Raw genomic sequence first — 17,146 nt, 5'->3', positions numbered from 1 at the left:
TAAACAACAAACAAGTGCCTCAGCATCGATCAATTGTTTTAGTTAGAGTAAAATATTCCAACAATTTGCAATGGTGTAAACACTTAATATGAATCTTATGATTCTCATAATGATGATCCTAGGCCGAAATGTATGCAGGTACACGCGAAATATGACATAGCCTAGACTAGAGTTCAGGGGTCGGCAAACTCGCAAGCCAAACGTCACTCTTGCAACCTGTCAACGTTTTTTTTAATTAAACGAAATAAACAAATGTTGCTCTTAGAATTTCTGGAAACTGGTAATTACTATTGCGGTTGGCGTATCTTTTCAAAAGTTTGACGATCCCTGGACTAGACAGAGGTATCAATATACGTTTAATATTAATTTGTATCCCCGAAGTTCTCAGAACATTTGGCACTAAAATGTGCTTGTCAGTGAAAATGCATAGTGTTTTCTAGGCACATGTGACTACTCGAATGAACAGTAGAGTCTGTGCGGAAAGAGAAGAGTCGTGGAATGTATTGGGTCCCATACATTCCACGACTCTTCTCTTTCCGCACAGACTCTATGAGACAATGCAGTTGACAATACTGCCAAACCTCTTTCTCATCTGATTATCTACGATGTGACAAACCGTCAAATGCCACACGGCGTTAATTATTCCCGTATACTATATACGGGATTTTATCGAATACCGACTGGACACCAAACATAGTGCGGCGTCACGGCAGACCTAGAAGGAGATGGCGGCACGATCTTGACGTCTTTCGGAAAGATTGGCCTAATATTGCCATAGAACGAGACGCATGGAAGAAAGAGAGGGAGGACTAATAATAATCCCTTGCTTTTAGATTAAACTGTCTTAAAGGGCCTCTGCGCTGTTGGCTTAGGCCCCACGCACGCCTCCCAAAAGTCCGGGACCCCATGGTCCCAGTATGTGGAAAAGACAAACAAATAATAATAACCGTAGTGACAGCAAAATTAACGCCGTGTGTACCTAGCCGTAGTAGTAAAAAACGGACGCATAATTTCATAGGGAAAAATGTGACCTACCACGAATCAACGTGAAGCATCATTTGGTCATAAACCATATATTATAGCCTTTAATTGAATTTTATTGAATACTGATATAGCACTGGTAGCACACAAAACACTTACTCCACAGATAGAACCACCTTTAGGAAGACCTCTTAGGAATATATTTACCACTTCGTTGCCTTATTACAGAGTAATAAGGTCTTCTAATGGGCATTTCTATATGCATTGTTTGTCAAATTGTCAAAATGTATTATTTAATCTGTACATGGTAGAATACCGATATCCTGACTAGAGACGTTATAGGCACTTTTGAATCAAATACTTTTGAGTTGTAGATAACTAATAACCTAACTAATCACACAAAAATCTAAGATGTGCACCGTATTGCGCACTATTCGACGCATGGTCTAGCTAAATCGGAAAAATATGCGTCGTTTACAAATTATTGGCATGGTTAAGAGTAGTTTCCTTCATTCAATTTTAGCGCTATCAAATTCTTTAGGATGTTTGTACAAAACTGGTGTCTATCAAGATCTCATATTAGAATTTGAATGAATAAAAGTCACCAGTTTGCCTTTCCAGATTTAACTAAACACGTGTCCAATTAAGTACTGTAATATTACAATTTGCTTGCTGAATTTTCAACACGTAAAAAATAAGCCTTGGTCTAAGCTAAGCTTTTATTGACTTACCTTACATTTATAACCATGAACTAGCGAGATTCGTGAAATCTGGCTGTATCAGGACCTAAAGACGACATTCGAATAGAATCTTGTCATTTCCATAACAAACGTATAATAAAATAATACCTTGATTTTGACAGATAAGAGGCCTTTTACGCTAAACAATAATTTATGTCCATTGCATGAATGATGAAGAAATAATAGACACCCATAATGTTAGTGACCAAGGCCAATTTTGGTAAATGTGCAGTCATTATAAGATCTGAAACTCGTTGCAGTAAGTATAGAACAACGGGCTGGGATTGTGGGCCAGATCGCCAGTTGTCCTATGCTTTCTGAAACCTCACAGTAAGATGCTTAAAATAGGCATCAAAAACCATTTATGAATCAGCACCTGATTAAAGAAAAAATTAAATTACACAACACTGATCACTCCTCCCAAATTGTGTTCGTAAACTACACGTTGTTTGGATTACGCACTCGATATAGGTTTCACTTCGGTTATATGTGACACCTCATCATTCGATGTGTTGGCGATTTCATTGTGTGAACCATCTATTACCTTTTCAATGTCCACTTGCTCGTTATTTTCATCTACTGATAAATCGTGTAGATTTATGTTAGCATTGCTTATAGCTTGGATTAGAGTTTCCATGGCTTTCTCGTCTATTTTTTCTTCTAAGCTATCTATGTCGTTTTGGATTGAATCTTCATTGGTCGTGGGTTCTTCTGATGTTTCTTTATTATCATCTCTAACTGGTTCTTCAGTGACTTCTATAGAATTTGTCGCCTCCTGTGACTGTTTTTCCGCTTTCTTTTTAGATTTCTGTTTCTTGGGTTTGTCTGCTTTGGGCGCGTCTTCCTTGACGCCGTTCTTGTTGTTTGTGAGGGTGTTCAATTGGCTCTGGAGATGCACGAGGCTCTGGCGAAGTTGTGCACAATTTGCCGCCATTTTGTCGACCTTAAAACACATATAAAACATTAAGACCCCGCAAAAGGTTAGCCCACATATAATCAATTAAATAATTGATTAGTGTCTAAAACAAGATCTTTTCTAACTACACTGATATTATCAATTTACATGAACAATCTCTTTAAATAGTATAAATTTAATGTTTCATTTATCTCAACAGTATACTTGCCCGAGATGTAATTAATTTCAGCAAGTTGTTTTTTGTTGTTTAATCCGTTTTCATTACAGACAAATATCAGACATCAGTCAAAATCAGACAAGGTTTTGCTGTGTACGGATGTTATAATTATGTTTTGACAGTTTGTGCGCGTAAGTTGAGATTAGCGTCAGCACTCAGGCACGAATGAAAAGAAAAAACAGAACCGGACCATTTTTCCAGGCACATTTACTATCACAATTAAATCTTGGTCTCAAACGCAAATTAACATTATTCTTCTAATCGCGCTAGAGTTAGCTACATATCCCACCGGCAGTCAATCCTTTCATGTTACAACAGGACAACAGAATGTTACGAACGAGTCATACATAAGCGAAGCGCCAACTGCCGCTCGCTGTTGTCCTTCAGCGAGCCCAGCAGCATCTTGCTATATTGTGCGGATAGCGAGGCGGGTCAACATGGCCGCCTGCACTCAGTGAGCATACCTTGTCGTTGCTCTGCTTGCTGGGCGCTGGCGCCGGCTGCGGCGCGGGCGGCGCGGGTGGCGGCGTGGGCAGCGGCGGCCGCTCGATGTTGCGCTCCTTCAGCGAGCCCAGCAGCATCTTGCTATATTGTGCGGATAGCGAGGCGGGTCAACATGGCCGCCTGCACTCAGTGAGCATACCTTGTCGTTGCTCTGCTTGCTGGGCGCTGGCGCCGGCTGCGGCGCGGGCGGCGCGGGTGGCGGCGTGGGCAGCGGCGGCCGCTCGATGTTGTGCTCCTTCAGCGAGCCCAGCAGCATCTTGCTATATTGTGCGGATAGCGAGGCGGGTCAACATGGCCGCCTGCACTCAGTGAGCATACCTTGTCGTTGCTCTGCTTGCTGGGCGCTGGCGCCGGCTGCGGCGCGGGCGGCGCGGGTGGCGGCGTGGGCAGCGGCGGCCGCTCGATGTTGTGCTCCTTCAGCGAGCCCAGCAGCATCTTGCTATATTGTGCGGATAGCGAGGCGGGTCAACATGGCCGCCTGCACTCAGTGAGCATACCTTGTCGTTGCTCTGCTTGCTGGGCGCTGGCGCCGGCTGCGGCGCGGGCGGCGCGGGTGGCGGCGTGGGCAGCGGCGGCCGCTCGATGTTGTGCTCCTTCAGCGAGCCCAGCAGCATCTTGCTATATTGTGCGGATAGCGAGGCGGGTCAACATGGCCGCCTGCACTCAGTGAGCATACCTTGTCGTTGCTCTGCTTGCTGGGCGCTGGCGCCGGCTGCGGCGCGGGCGGCGCGGGTGGCGGCGTGGGCAGCGGCGGCCGCTCGATGTTGTGCTCCTTCAGCGAGCCCAGCAGCATCTTGCTATATTGTGCGGATAGCGAGGCGGGTCAACATGGCCGCCTGCACTCAGTGAGCATACCTTGTCGTTGCTCTGCTTGCTGGGCGCTGGCGCCGGCTGCGGCGCGGGCGGCGCGGGTGGCGGCGTGGGCAGCGGCGGCCGCTCGATGTTGTGCTCCTTCAGCGAGCCCAGCAGCATCTTGCTATATTGTGCGGATAGCGAGGCGGGTCAACATGGCCGCCTGCACTCAGTGAGCATACCTTGTCGTTGCTCTGCTTGCTGGGCGCTGGCGCCGGCTGCGGCGCGGGCGGCGCGGGTGGCGGCGTGGGCAGCGGCGGCCGCTCGATGTTGTGCTCCTTCAGCGAGCCCAGCAGCATCTTGCTATATTGTGCGGATAGCGAGGCGGGTCAACATGGCCGCCTGCACTCAGTGAGCATACCTTGTCGTTGCTCTGCTTGCTGGGCGCTGGCGCCGGCTGCGGCGCGGGCGGCGCGGGTGGCGGCGTGGGCAGCGGCGGCCGCTCGATGTTGTGCTCCTTCAGCGAGCCCAGCAGCATCTTGCTATATTGTGCGGATAGCGAGGCGGGTCAACATGGCCGCCTGCACTCAGTGAGCATACCTTGTCGTTGCTCTGCTTGCTGGGCGCTGGCGCCGGCTGCGGCGCGGGCGGCGCGGGTGGCGGCGTGGGCAGCGGCGGCCGCTCGATGTTGTGCTCCTTCAGCGAGCCCAGCAGCATCTTGCTATATTGTGCGGATAGCGAGGCGGGTCAACATGGCCGCCTGCACTCAGTGAGCATACCTTGTCGTTGCTCTGCTTGCTGGGCGCTGGCGCCGGCTGCGGCGCGGGCGGCGCGGGTGGCGGCGTGGGCAGCGGCGGCCGCTCGATGTTGTGCTCCTTCAGCGAGCCCAGCAGCATCTTGCTATATTGTGCGGATAGCGAGGCGGGTCAACATGGCCGCCTGCACTCAGTGAGCATACCTTGTCGTTGCTCTGCTTGCTGGGCGCTGGCGCCGGCTGCGGCGCGGGCGGCGCGGGTGGCGGCGTGGGCAGCGGCGGCCGCTCGATGTTGTGCTCCTTCAGCGAGCCCAGCAGCATCTTGCTATATTGTGCGGATAGCGAGGCGGGTCAACATGGCCGCCTGCACTCAGTGAGCATACCTTGTCGTTGCTCTGCTTGCTGGGCGCTGGCGCCGGCTGCGGCGCGGGCGGCGCGGGTGGCGGCGTGGGCAGCGGCGGCCGCTCGATGTTGTGCTCCTTCAGCGAGCCCAGCAGCATCTTGCTATATTGTGCGGATAGCGAGGCGGGTCAACATGGCCGCCTGCACTCAGTGAGCATACCTTGTCGTTGCTCTGCTTGCTGGGCGCTGGCGCCGGCTGCGGCGCGGGCGGCGCGGGTGGCGGCGTGGGCAGCGGCGGCCGCTCGATGTTGTGCTCCTTCAGCGAGCCCAGCAGCATCTTGCTATATTGTGCGGATAGCGAGGCGGGTCAACATGGCCGCCTGCACTCAGTGAGCATACCTTGTCGTTGCTCTGCTTGCTGGGCGCTGGCGCCGGCTGCGGCGCGGGCGGCGCGGGTGGCGGCGTGGGCAGCGGCGGCCGCTCGATGTTGTGCTCCTTCAGCGAGCCCAGCAGCATCTTGCTATATTGTGCGGATAGCGAGGCGGGTCAACATGGCCGCCTGCACTCAGTGAGCATACCTTGTCGTTGCTCTGCTTGCTGGGCGCTGGCGCCGGCTGCGGCGCGGGCGGCGCGGGTGGCGGCGTGGGCAGCGGCGGCCGCTCGATGTTGTGCTCCTTCAGCGAGCCCAGCAGCGTCGTGCGCTCCGCCTGAATACAATACGATCGTTATCAATGGCCAGTCCATTCCGCTTTTTAGGGTTCCGTACCCAAAGGGTAAAACGGGACCCTATTACTAAGACTTCGCTGTCCGTCCGTCCGTCCGTCCGTCCGTCCGTCCGTCCGTCCGTCCGTCCGTCCGTCTGTCACCAGGCTGTATCTCACGAACCGTGATAGCTAGACAGTTGAAATTTTCACAGATGATGTATTTCTGTTGCCGCTATAACAACAAATACTAAAAACAGAATAAAATAAAGATTTAAATGGGGCTCCCATACAACAAACGTGATTTTTGACCAAAGTTAAGCAACGTCGGGAGTGGTCAGTATTTGGATGGGTGACCGTTTTTTTTTTTGCTTTTTTTTTTGTTTTTTTTTTTGCATTATGGTACGGAACCCTTCGTGCGCGAGTCCGACTCGCACTTGCCCGGTTTTTTTATTCCTTTGATATCTCAACAGAACCTGGTTTTTGCGGGTATTTACAGGATAGCTGCAATACAGTAACGCAAGCAACAGTTAGAAATTAGTGGTAATATTGGATGTTCCTTCTGGGCATCCGACGTAAGAGAAGCTCTTAGGGACCACAATAGAGGGACTGATGAAAGTCCTTCATCAGATACCGATGAAACTAATACAATAATATTTAGCGTACTTTTTTACGGTGATAGAGGTCGGTGACCCTAGGGCGAATTCGCTCGTTGCTGACTGGGACAGTTTCAACTACTACACATTATATTCGCTGCCAGCGTTACCATCTTTCAACAAGTCTTTTTAGCGGCAGTCACTAGCGACCAGAAGCACCTGCCATTAATAAAAATAATAATTGCTTACTTCGGACCAACCCCGGGCGGCAAAGCAATATTTAAACTTTTCGCGACGTGCGGCGCGCAGCCTCGAGGCGGCCAGTTTTCATAGTTCAAAATGGCGGCCGCCGCATGAGCTGTTGTCGGAGAGCGTCCATTTCGAGGCTTCTTGCCGCACGAGATGTCAGACAAGCCTAAAGATTAGTGTACACAAAGAAAAAAGGAGAAATGCAAATGAATACGGACCTGCAGCGTGCGACACAGGCTCTGCATGTGCTGCAGCTGCCGACTGGCGGCCGCGGCGCGCTCCTCGCTCGCCTGCCGCTCGCCGCACATGTCCAACAGTGCTGTTTGTGATGTCTCCCAGCGTTTTTTCCATGACAGGGATTCCTTCTCTAGCTTCTTGATTTTCTTTGACATCTGTAATAAAACGGAAGCTATTTAAATAATCGAAATAGATATTGTTTCTCATGTTACCACGATGATGTTAAGGATAATAGTGTCTCCCAATCGGGCATTTTTGGCCTTAATTAACGGCTCCATCCCCTAGCTAGATCATAAAAGCAATCCCTTATTCATAAAACTTAACGGGCCTGATTTAGTTCAATTATGTTTCATCCCTTTCTTACAAATACATAAGTGAAAATGACAGATAAGGACAAACGATTATTAGCTAATTGAGGTTTGTAGCGCGTTTATGAATAAGGGTATGTCTGTATCAAATCAATTCTTTACTCAAGACACTGGCGATGTGAGAGATGGAAACAATCGCGGCGACATCATATAGGTAAAAACATTTCCATTGCGTTACGTAATCCACATTCTAACTAACTGTGAGCTCCAATCTATTGTTATTCTTGGTATTTTGAGAACAATCATAACTTGTTTCAACATGTGGCGTTCTTAACATAAATAAATCATACTGAAACAACAAGTCTCAACAAAAAACTAGCATTTATTTTATTTTTATGTTCATATTACTGTGAAAATCTTTTTAGTGTAACTCCTTTAACACTTTCGCAACCAGGCAAAATTTCAAACAATACCCCAGAAACCGACAGTACTCGCTAGTCGGGCAACGACGTGCAACTCAATGCCGCACGCCGCGAACCCGCTAGTCGGGCAAGCGGCGGACGCTCAGGGCTGTGCCAAGTAACTTTCGTATAAGTACGTGGATAAAATTAAATCTGCTGTCTCATCTGTTTAGGCTCCCCGTTTTGTTCTTCTCCTAATTCTAACTCCTATTGATACATACCCGTGTATGCAATTTCACGTAACCAAGTAATAAGAATTTTTATTTTTAATCGCATTAGGTAAAGTAAATAAAAATACAAAGTGAAGTAATAAAATATAATAATCAACTGTACCAACTTTTCGACTACATAATAATCAGAAGACTTACAATTTTTTCTGTTAGTGGCAGTGGCAGCCCTGAGGTAGTGAAGATGCAATGCTTGCCCGCCTGTCGGGCACTTCGGCGTCGCGTGTAGGTTTATAGCTCTTGCCCGACTAGCGGGTATGCCGGCATCTGAGTAAAGTTTACGAATGCCCGAGAGTCGGGTACGCGGTGTCGAATGTGTTAATGAACACTTTCAAATTCGAACCAACCAAACTTAAAGATTTTTCATTGCATGCATTTTCATATATGTATTTGGAAAAAGGAACATGCAAAACCCTCACCTTCTCCATCTGTTCCTTGAACCCTCCGAACACCTGGTTGCTTTTCACTAGGGCATTCTGGAACTCGTCGTACTTGTCCGTGTACACGCCAAGTTGACCCCTGCAGCGCCAATAAGTATTAAAATTTGCACACACTATTTGTCAGCCAATTAATTGTAAGTTTTATTCTTAGATTACAGATTTTATAATATTTATAATCTTTGCCTTGAGCATAATGAGTTCAATAAAAGCTCGCAGATTATAATAGTTCCAACCTGGTCCCAAATGTCTTGGAACCAAAAAAGTCTGTACCTAGTATATGGTTAATGATTCTTTGGATTTGAATTTCGCATGTGTTTTGTGTTACAAAGCGATGTTTTTTTTTAAACGATTGTACCGCTATCTGCGTTCTTTTTTGCGTGTTTATCCTCATTTATGGTTATGTAATGCATAGAATCATTCTCAGATTAAGTTCTATAACTACTACAACCGAGACATTTGCATTTTTACACGACTGCCAAAAAAGAGGTGTATTTTTTTGTGTTAGTATAAGGCACAAATCAAAGTCTGTCAGTGAGTATTCAGATATTTAAAAAAAAATACCTCAAAGCAGTCTCCGTCCCCTGCAGTTCCATAATCTTGGCCGTGCACTGAGCCACCGTGACCTTCAGGTGTTCCATCTCTGCTAGCAGCCTCTCTTTCTCTGCCTGGTGCTCTAAGGCTGCTTTCTGAAGTTTAGCGTCGGACAGCTGGGACTCTAGCGCCATTTGCTTCCCCATTTTTTCCACCTAGAATTTAATGACAAAGAATATTGTTATATTAGTTCACATTTTCATTATATTCGGTTTTGTAATCAAGTCGAGATAGAATGATTATGTGATGATACAAACGAATGGCTAACATCGTGTTATTAACTCAAAATGTGTTTGGCTTGGTAAAATTATCAACTTCCAAAATCTTAATTAAATTTACTCTTTCATAAATTTCGACATATTTTTTCGCAATTTTGGATACTTGGCTGGTCACTGAGAAAAACGTGTGACAAAAGATCAGGCAAGACAATAAGGGAGTCCGACCAAGACCATATAACTTTGCATGGCATTTGCAACAACCAAGTGTGGAATGTCATCGGTAATGTCAAATGTCTATGATTATATGATGTTCTACATGACATTCTCACACTTTGATCTGTTTAAGTCGGTGCAAAGTTAACATAGACAGACTCAATTCTCAACTGTTTTACCAAATTTGGCATTGAAACACTAAAAGACATCATTTTACCTGCTGTTCCCTCAGCTGGTACTGCTGCACCACACTCTTGAATTTCTCGCTCATGCTGATGTTGTCGTCTCTCAACTTGGCGTTCTTCTCATTATTCTGCTGCAGGAGAGTGGTGATCTCGGTCAGCGTGTTCTGGAACTTGGCTTGAGTCTCCTTCCGACGTTCCTCCTCTTCACGGATCTTTAGCAGGGACTCTTCCTGTTGACGTTAATTAAATATGGTTTAACTTCTGTACTTGGGTTACAAACACATTGAAAATAAATAGTTGTCTCCTCTATTAACGATAGTTAAGTATAAAAGCACCTAATATATTGCCTAATACGAGTTTTAATGGATTTTAGGGCTGTACCAAATAAAAATTTCTAACACCAATGATCTTAACTTTTAGCTACTCGAAACAAATTAGTAGGAACGGCGTTAATTTACGGTCTACAACTTCCCTCGCTTACGGATATTCCTACACCTAGTACAACCTAATATGATGGAATTATTGTAAGTAACCTCAGGTATGCAGATACTACAGTAGTTGCGTCTAGTGAAGTGGAAATGGCGGCTCTTTTGAAGCGAATTGAGGATGAGAGCGCTAAGCTGGGCCTTAAGATAAACCATTCTAAAACTAAAATAATGGTAGTGGATAGGGCAAATATACATCCAGTTACCGACGTACTCCGCCAGTACGAAAAAGTCAGCGAGTTTGTGTATCTTGGGTCGTTAATAACCTGCGACGGTGGCAGCACTGACGAAATACGCCGTAGAGCTGGTATGGCTAAGAGTGCTATGGCAAACCTTGACAAGATCTGGAGGAATAGAGGTATTCGACGTACGACTAAGGTGCGATTGGTTCGAGCTCTTGTCTTCTCGATATTTATGTACGGTGCCGAAACTTGGAGCCTGAAAAGCTGTGATGTTGCTAAGATTGACGCTTTTGAAATGTGGTGTTGGCGAAGACTGCTGCGTATACCTTGGACAGCTAGAAGAACTAACATCGGCAACTAATAACGGCTCTCCAAAGCATGCTATGAACGACCCCTTAGGTTTTTCGGACACATTATGAGATCACCAATGCATGATATGGAGAAGTGTATCATCTTGGGGCGAATTAATGGCAAACGCGCTCAAGGTGGGGCTCGTAAGAGATGACACCATGAAGAAGACGAGTGGCGGCAGCCTGCACCGTGCAGTCCACTTGGCTTATGACCGCAATCAATGGAGACATGTTGCATGTGGTCGCGGTCCTCAGCATTGAGGGAACGAGGAAGAAGAAGAAGTAATTTTTGAAATCACCTGACATTCTGAAGCATTTGGAATTACATACCGAATTCCACCTTGTTAGACTTATCACTTGTTATCAAGCATAAAATATTAGTAACGGTACTTCTACTGTATACCATGACTTATAAACAAACTCTACAAAAGGTCATATTGATTGTTTGCCACATGCTTGGAAAATAGTTATTTGTACAACAAGAGATCAAAGTTTGATATTTCTTCGAGTGCTTATTTTGAGTCCCGTGCAAGCGAAAGATTCTATAATAGATTCACGAGCGTAGCGAGTGAATCTAATTTAGAATCTTGAGCGTAGTAAGGGATTCAAAAGCGCACGAGATGTAAATAACTTTGATCTCGTGTAGTACACAAAATTTTTCACCCTAAGCAGTGAGAACATACCTAGAGGGACAGAGATAATAGAACCCACATATCGAACTTGTTGAAATGACATTTGACTATAAAGGTCACTTGAATGTCATTTTGTCTCACTCCGTGAGCAAAATGCGATTTTGCTCACTGAGTGAGACACTTAGTGAGCAAAATGCGATTTTGCTCACTGAGTGAGACAAAATTACTCAGTGAGCAAAACCGCATTTTGCTCACTGTTTTTAAGAAGCAAAGTACCCTTGTTCGAGCTGCTGAGGTGAAAAAGTCATTATAAACATGCAATTAATTAATGGAATGCATTTTATATAATAGCTAGTGAATATTTTTGATTGTAAATTATCAATAAGGCGCTACTGGCATAACAACTGCATTAGAAATCAACATAATAAACAGCTGGCATGTGGTGGTACCTTTTGCCGGAAAATGTCACAAGAGCAGAACATAGTTGATTACCTTGATGGCCTTGTTCTGTTTCTGCAGCTCACGACAGAGGCTCTCCAACTTGGACTTGACGAGGATAGTCTTGTTGAATTCATGTTGCAATTGCTCTTTTTCTTTCAACAAGATAGCATACCTGGAGGCCGAAACAAAATTGTAGGTGTATCTTTCTGAATCCTTGTTACTATTAAGCTTAGAACACACTGTGATTATTTTTTTTGCGGTTTCAGAACTGCAAAAAGTGTAACGTACGCCATGCTTCATTATTTGCAGTGCGCCCAAGTAATTAATTGCAGTGCATTCTAAGCCTTAACCATAAAGAAACGGATTGGTAAGTGTGACACATCAACATTAGTCTTAGTAATTATGTCTGAATAAATATTCTCACCCTTATAAATTTAAATAAATATTAAAAAGGACATAGAAAAAAAACAAGTTTATTAAGAATATTGAGGTTTTAAGTTTTTGTCCTAAACCACATTTAGTCATTAATTTAGAGTAAGCTGTCAGAACAGTATATGTGTAGTAGAGAGTCATCAATGGCTGAAACAGGTCCTTTGCTTTAGAATTCTGGTTGGACACTAGAACATGCATTTAATTATTTAAAATTACTACATACATCCTCATTGATATAATTATTATTTGCCTAAATACGAGGGGCGTTCAATATATAATGAGAATGAGATGCAAACACTTTAAATATTAGAAAAGTAAATACTGGCCAGTAAAGCTAATCTACCTAGCTGATTGCCATGAAAAAAAAAACTAGCTGTTTTTTGTTTAAAAAAAAAATACGGCGATTTCTTTGCGATGCTATTGAGTACGTTAGCGAAAATGGAGAAAATTTAACTGCGCGCCGTTATCGAATACTTGTGTTTGAAATTTTTTTCTACGGACCCAGTCAATTTAGATTTACGGGACACTTTAAGGTCTAATGCTCCTCCGTATTCGACAGTCACACGTTGGTGCGCCGAATTTAGACGTGGAAGAACATCGACCATGGATGACCCCCGCTCCGGACGCCCTACTACAGCAGTAACTGTGAAAAAAGTCGAAAACTTAGTTCGGTTCGGATCGTCGTGTCACGGTTCGTTTTATTGCTGAAAATGTAAAGATTTCAACGGGGAGCGTGCATAATATTTTACATGAACGCTTGGGTATGAAAAAGGTATCAGCGCGTTGGGTACCCAGAATGCTTACTGACACGCAAAAACAAACTACAGTCGAGATTTGTCAGGAAGCTTTGGACCTGATACAGCAAGACCGGGAACTTTTTTTTGGCGCGATTTATAATAATGGACGAAACATGGCTCCATCATTACGACCCTGAAACGAAACTGCAGTCTATGACATGGAAAAGGCCATCATCTCCAACTCCGAAGAAATTCAAGGTGGGCCCATCTGCCGGTAAGGTCATGGGCTCTGTTTTTGGGATGGTAAAGGGGTCGTAATGATTGAGTATCTCGAGCATGGAGCCACTATTACGGGCACTTTATATGCCAAACAAATAGCAACATTGCGCAATGAGATCCGTGAAAAACGGCGAGGTAAACTCTCGAAAAGTGTGTTGTTCCATCAGGACAATGCACCGGCACACAAGTCCGCCGTTGCAATAGCTGCAATATGTGATGCTGGGTTCGATATCCTTAAGCATCCTCCGTATTCACTAGACCTCGCCCCTAGTGATTTCTACCTATTTCCGAGATTGAAGGAATACCTAAGAGGCAAGAAATTTGAAGACGACGACGCGGTAGTCGCTGCAGTACAAGATTTTTTAAGTACTCAAGATAAAACCTTTTTTAGAAATGGAATTATAAGTTTAGAAAAAAGATATACTAAGTGTATTATGCTAAAAGGTGACTATGTCGAAAAATAAAATAACATTTAATAAAAGTTGTATATAACATGCTCATTCTCACTTTTTATTGAACGCCCCTCGTACTGTGCACAGTTGACCTCTCCACAAGTTTGGACATGATGGTAAGACAGACATTAACCTTTTGGACGCCAATGACCGATATATCCACACAGCAGGTGCAACACCAAAGGCCGATTAATCGGTCACAGACCACAGAGCAACATACACCTATGTGCATATGCATAAAGTTCAATTTCAGTTTTGACACTTCGGTGACGTGGCATTCGAGTGACAGCTTTTGTATTTGACACGGCGTCGAAAAGGTTAAGGTTGTGTGGAAGAGATCACTGATTAGCTGTTCTTTTGTATATATATTTTGAGGCTGTGCAATAAAGAGGTTTTGTATTGTGTTGTAACTGACTGCACCTAATGTTGTTGTTGTTGTCCTATGGCACCCCAGAGGTGAAAATGCCCTTTACAAGCTCGCACCACGCCTTCCTATCTTCAGTGACCCTTCTGGCCTCGCTCCAGCTCAACCTAATGTGTTTGTGTTAAAAGAAGCCTTACTTATGGATTGCACCTACCGCTTATCAGACTGCTTGATATAAAACTGCAGTTTCTTATTATCATCAGCAGTCTGCACATATTTCTTGCAGACCAGAGACAGTTTTTCCTCCAGACTTGGCACAGAGTTCAGTGATTTCATGAACTGTTCCACATTTTTATCATCCTTTTTGTTGCGGTCTTCCTTCTTTGACTTCTTTGGTGGGTCTTGGATGGAAGGAATGGATGGTGTAGGAGCCTTTTCCTGAAATAAGTGATAGTATTTTAAATTGGATGACAGAATAAACAGTTATTTATCGTTTTCGGCTAAAAAATGAAATTGCTAATCAGTAACAGGAATTTAATTGCTTTACAAAGGCTCTTAACTTTAACCAAAAGAAAGAGTTTATGATGAGCATACATAAAACCCAATTCCTTTAAAAGCTTGTTTATTATAAGACTCTTGAAATCTTTATCCCACACTCACAATAGCAAATATAAGCTTAAAAAAATAAATATAGGCTTAAGCCTGGCATACATAAAAGCAATGCTGCAGGCATGAGTTTAGAGAGATATTTCCAAATGTGTCCTTTCCTTACAATCCAGAACAATATATTAAATTATTGATAAGTTCATGGCTATCATACAAAACCCTGCTAGGATGTTTCACTTGATAAGCATTCCACAATCATAATTAAATCTATAATACAGGATTCACATTACATCCATAGCAACAATCTGGTTACACAATGCAGTGTCCAGGACAACTTGGCATCAAGTTGTCGTCAACCATAAAAGAAGAAAGCGCGGAACGTGCTTCCGAACAGAAATATCATAAACATTCCCTATTCTGGCATCATGCCAGGCGAGTTTTAGGTTAACTGTTTTACCTGTTTTTAGGTCTAATTTCGTGACAAATATGCAACAATAAATAGCTAAAAGCTCTCGTGATGGATGTATTAATTAACAGAAGCGATATAAAATATTGCAAGAACCAAATTCCTATGAATATAGAAAAGTATTTTACCGACATTCGATCGCATTCTATTTATAAATCAGATATAAAATAAAAACGTATACTTACTTCGCCATTTTTTTCTTGTTGTTCAATATCAGTGCTATCTTTTACTATCTCTTCTGCGGCAGCTTCCATATTTATAATTATTTAATTTCAAAAACTCTTGGTTATTCGTCAAACAACAATACCAAACGAACGAAATTAATACTGTAAATGCAGAGTACGTTCACTTTGGCGTCAAGTCAGTGTATAGTTTTAAACTGAACTAAACTTAAATCCAACACAATAAAGTTGAAATTGAAATGTAATCAATGTAAAAAATAAAGAGCGACAATAGACTCTTAGACATCTGACAATTAGTCAAATGACTGATTGCTGATGTATCTGTGGCGCGGTCATTAAACAGATAAGAAAAGGTAAGGAAAAAATATAAATACAGAGGCGAATATATGTTAAATTTAATCAAATTAAGTCCTTTTCTAGATATCCTTTTTAAAATAAATAAATTCTTAATTAAATTATGACATCTCAAAATATCCAGAATAATCCAGTTTTTTTCGGTTATATCTATTGGGTTGCCAACGTTTGATGTTTTTTCTAACGTAGTAGAAAAAGAGGAATGCGCCCCTAAAGGCCGTAACAGACTATCGCACCGCACCGCGACCTTGGAGCGGTTCTAGGAATAGCTCGTACTGGCGTGGGCTTACACACTATCGCACCGAACCGTCAAAACGGTACGTAGCTTAAGGCCCCAGTACATAATGGGCCATCGCCGGCCATTCCAAGGGACGCATTTATGCGTTAGAGGGAGCAAGTGATATTGCTATCTCATTCTACCGCATGGCTGTGGAGTGGAGTGCCCGTGGAGTGGCCGGCAATGGCCCATTGTGTACTGGGGCCTTTACAGACTGCCGCACACGTGCGCTAGTGTTGCCAAGTGTCTCATATTTCCGTGTTTTTCAATGAATTTTTGCAATGGAATCCTTTAAGATTTAATTTAAATTAATGTGGTTCCACTTTTTTAGAAGTAGATGAGGGGCGTAAGGTAATATAATGCACCTTTTCCCATGAAAATCTAAAATAATCTGTGTTTTTTAAAGCACTGCATCCGCATTTTTGTTATTTCATCGACTGGCTACATTGCCGTCCACTGTCATAATTTGAAAATGACAGCTGTCAATCAGTGCGATGCAGCTTACACACTAGGGAAATTGGTGCAGAGCGCACCAGTATTATTATCTACCTTTCAGCCTGCTTTTACCTGTCAGTTGGTGCTACGTGCATGCCCACCACACCGCTATTAATAATAATTATGTGCGATTGAAGCTTACACACTATCGATAAATGCGCCACACCGCACCAAGGTCGCGATCCGGTGCGATAATCTGTTACTACTTTTATTCCTGGCCTTTGTGAACATCTCCATAATTAAATACGGCACAAGGCACTGCATTCAAATCAGGAGGCGCATTGCATTCGCATTGCAAACGATAATTTGTCTCGCCAACTACGACCGATATTAAAGATAAAATGAAGGTGCGGTCGCAAATTCCAATTTGTGACGCTAGTACAGCTAGTACCTAATTTTGTTTGGGGGCTTTTTTTTAATTTACAGGGCTCGAATATAAATCTGAAATTGGTGCTTAGATTGGAGATTGACGCCAATTTCTTTTCTGATCAAATCGCTCGATTTGATCATCCAGTCTGGACCGGGCTTAACTTTCTATACCAAAAAAAACTCTTACTATTTTATTACAGTGACACTGATTTTTCACTCCCTTCTGTGAAGTTTAATTTATCCCAATCCAGCCGCATTATGCTATAATACAAATATAAAGAACTACATGAAACGGAAACTCGTTTGCTCTACAATAATAACACTTTCTACATGTCGGCTGCCATAAGTTGTCTAGTTCTATCTAACTCTCC

The 17,146-nt window shown here is 43.8% G+C and overlaps 1 protein-coding gene across 1 annotated transcript; it reads right to left on the bottom strand.

The window, feature by feature from the left end:
• Positions 1-549: 549 nt before the first annotated feature.
• On the bottom strand, positions 550-15,442 carry LOC134796437 (gamma-taxilin). The gene is made up of 9 exons (XM_063768634.1): positions 15,284-15,442; positions 14,241-14,464; positions 11,814-11,934; positions 9,705-9,902; positions 9,027-9,211; positions 8,445-8,544; positions 7,011-7,184; positions 5,825-5,953; positions 550-2,664 (listed from the first exon to the last, which is right to left on the bottom strand). The coding sequence occupies exons 1-9, from the start codon at positions 15,350-15,352 to the stop codon at positions 2,176-2,178; spliced, it is 1,689 nt and encodes a 562-aa protein (XP_063624704.1). The 5' UTR covers positions 15,353-15,442; the 3' UTR covers positions 550-2,175.
• Positions 15,443-17,146: the final 1,704 nt, after the last annotated feature.

The sequence above is a fragment of the Cydia splendana genome, chromosome 1 (genome assembly GCF_910591565.1).
Source record: "Cydia splendana chromosome 1, ilCydSple1.2, whole genome shotgun sequence".
NCBI classification, from domain to species: Eukaryota; Metazoa; Arthropoda; class Insecta; order Lepidoptera; family Tortricidae; genus Cydia; species Cydia splendana.
The sequence above is the reverse complement of the archived record's forward strand: the minus strand, read 5'-3'. Positions and strand labels throughout refer to the sequence as shown.

Coding starts and splice junctions, on each gene's coding strand:
- LOC134796437 (XM_063768634.1), bottom strand. CDS start 15,352: ATGGAAGCTGCCGCAGAAGAGATAGTAAAAGATAGCACTGATATTGAA. Junction 11,935..14,240: donor ATCAAGCAGTCTGATAAGCG/GTAGGTGCAATC, acceptor TTCGGCCTCCAG/GTATGCTATCTTGTTGAAAG. Junction 7,185..8,444: donor TCAAGGAACAGATGGAGAAG/GTGAGGGTTTTG, acceptor GTTTTATTACAG/ATGTCAAAGAAAATCAAGAA.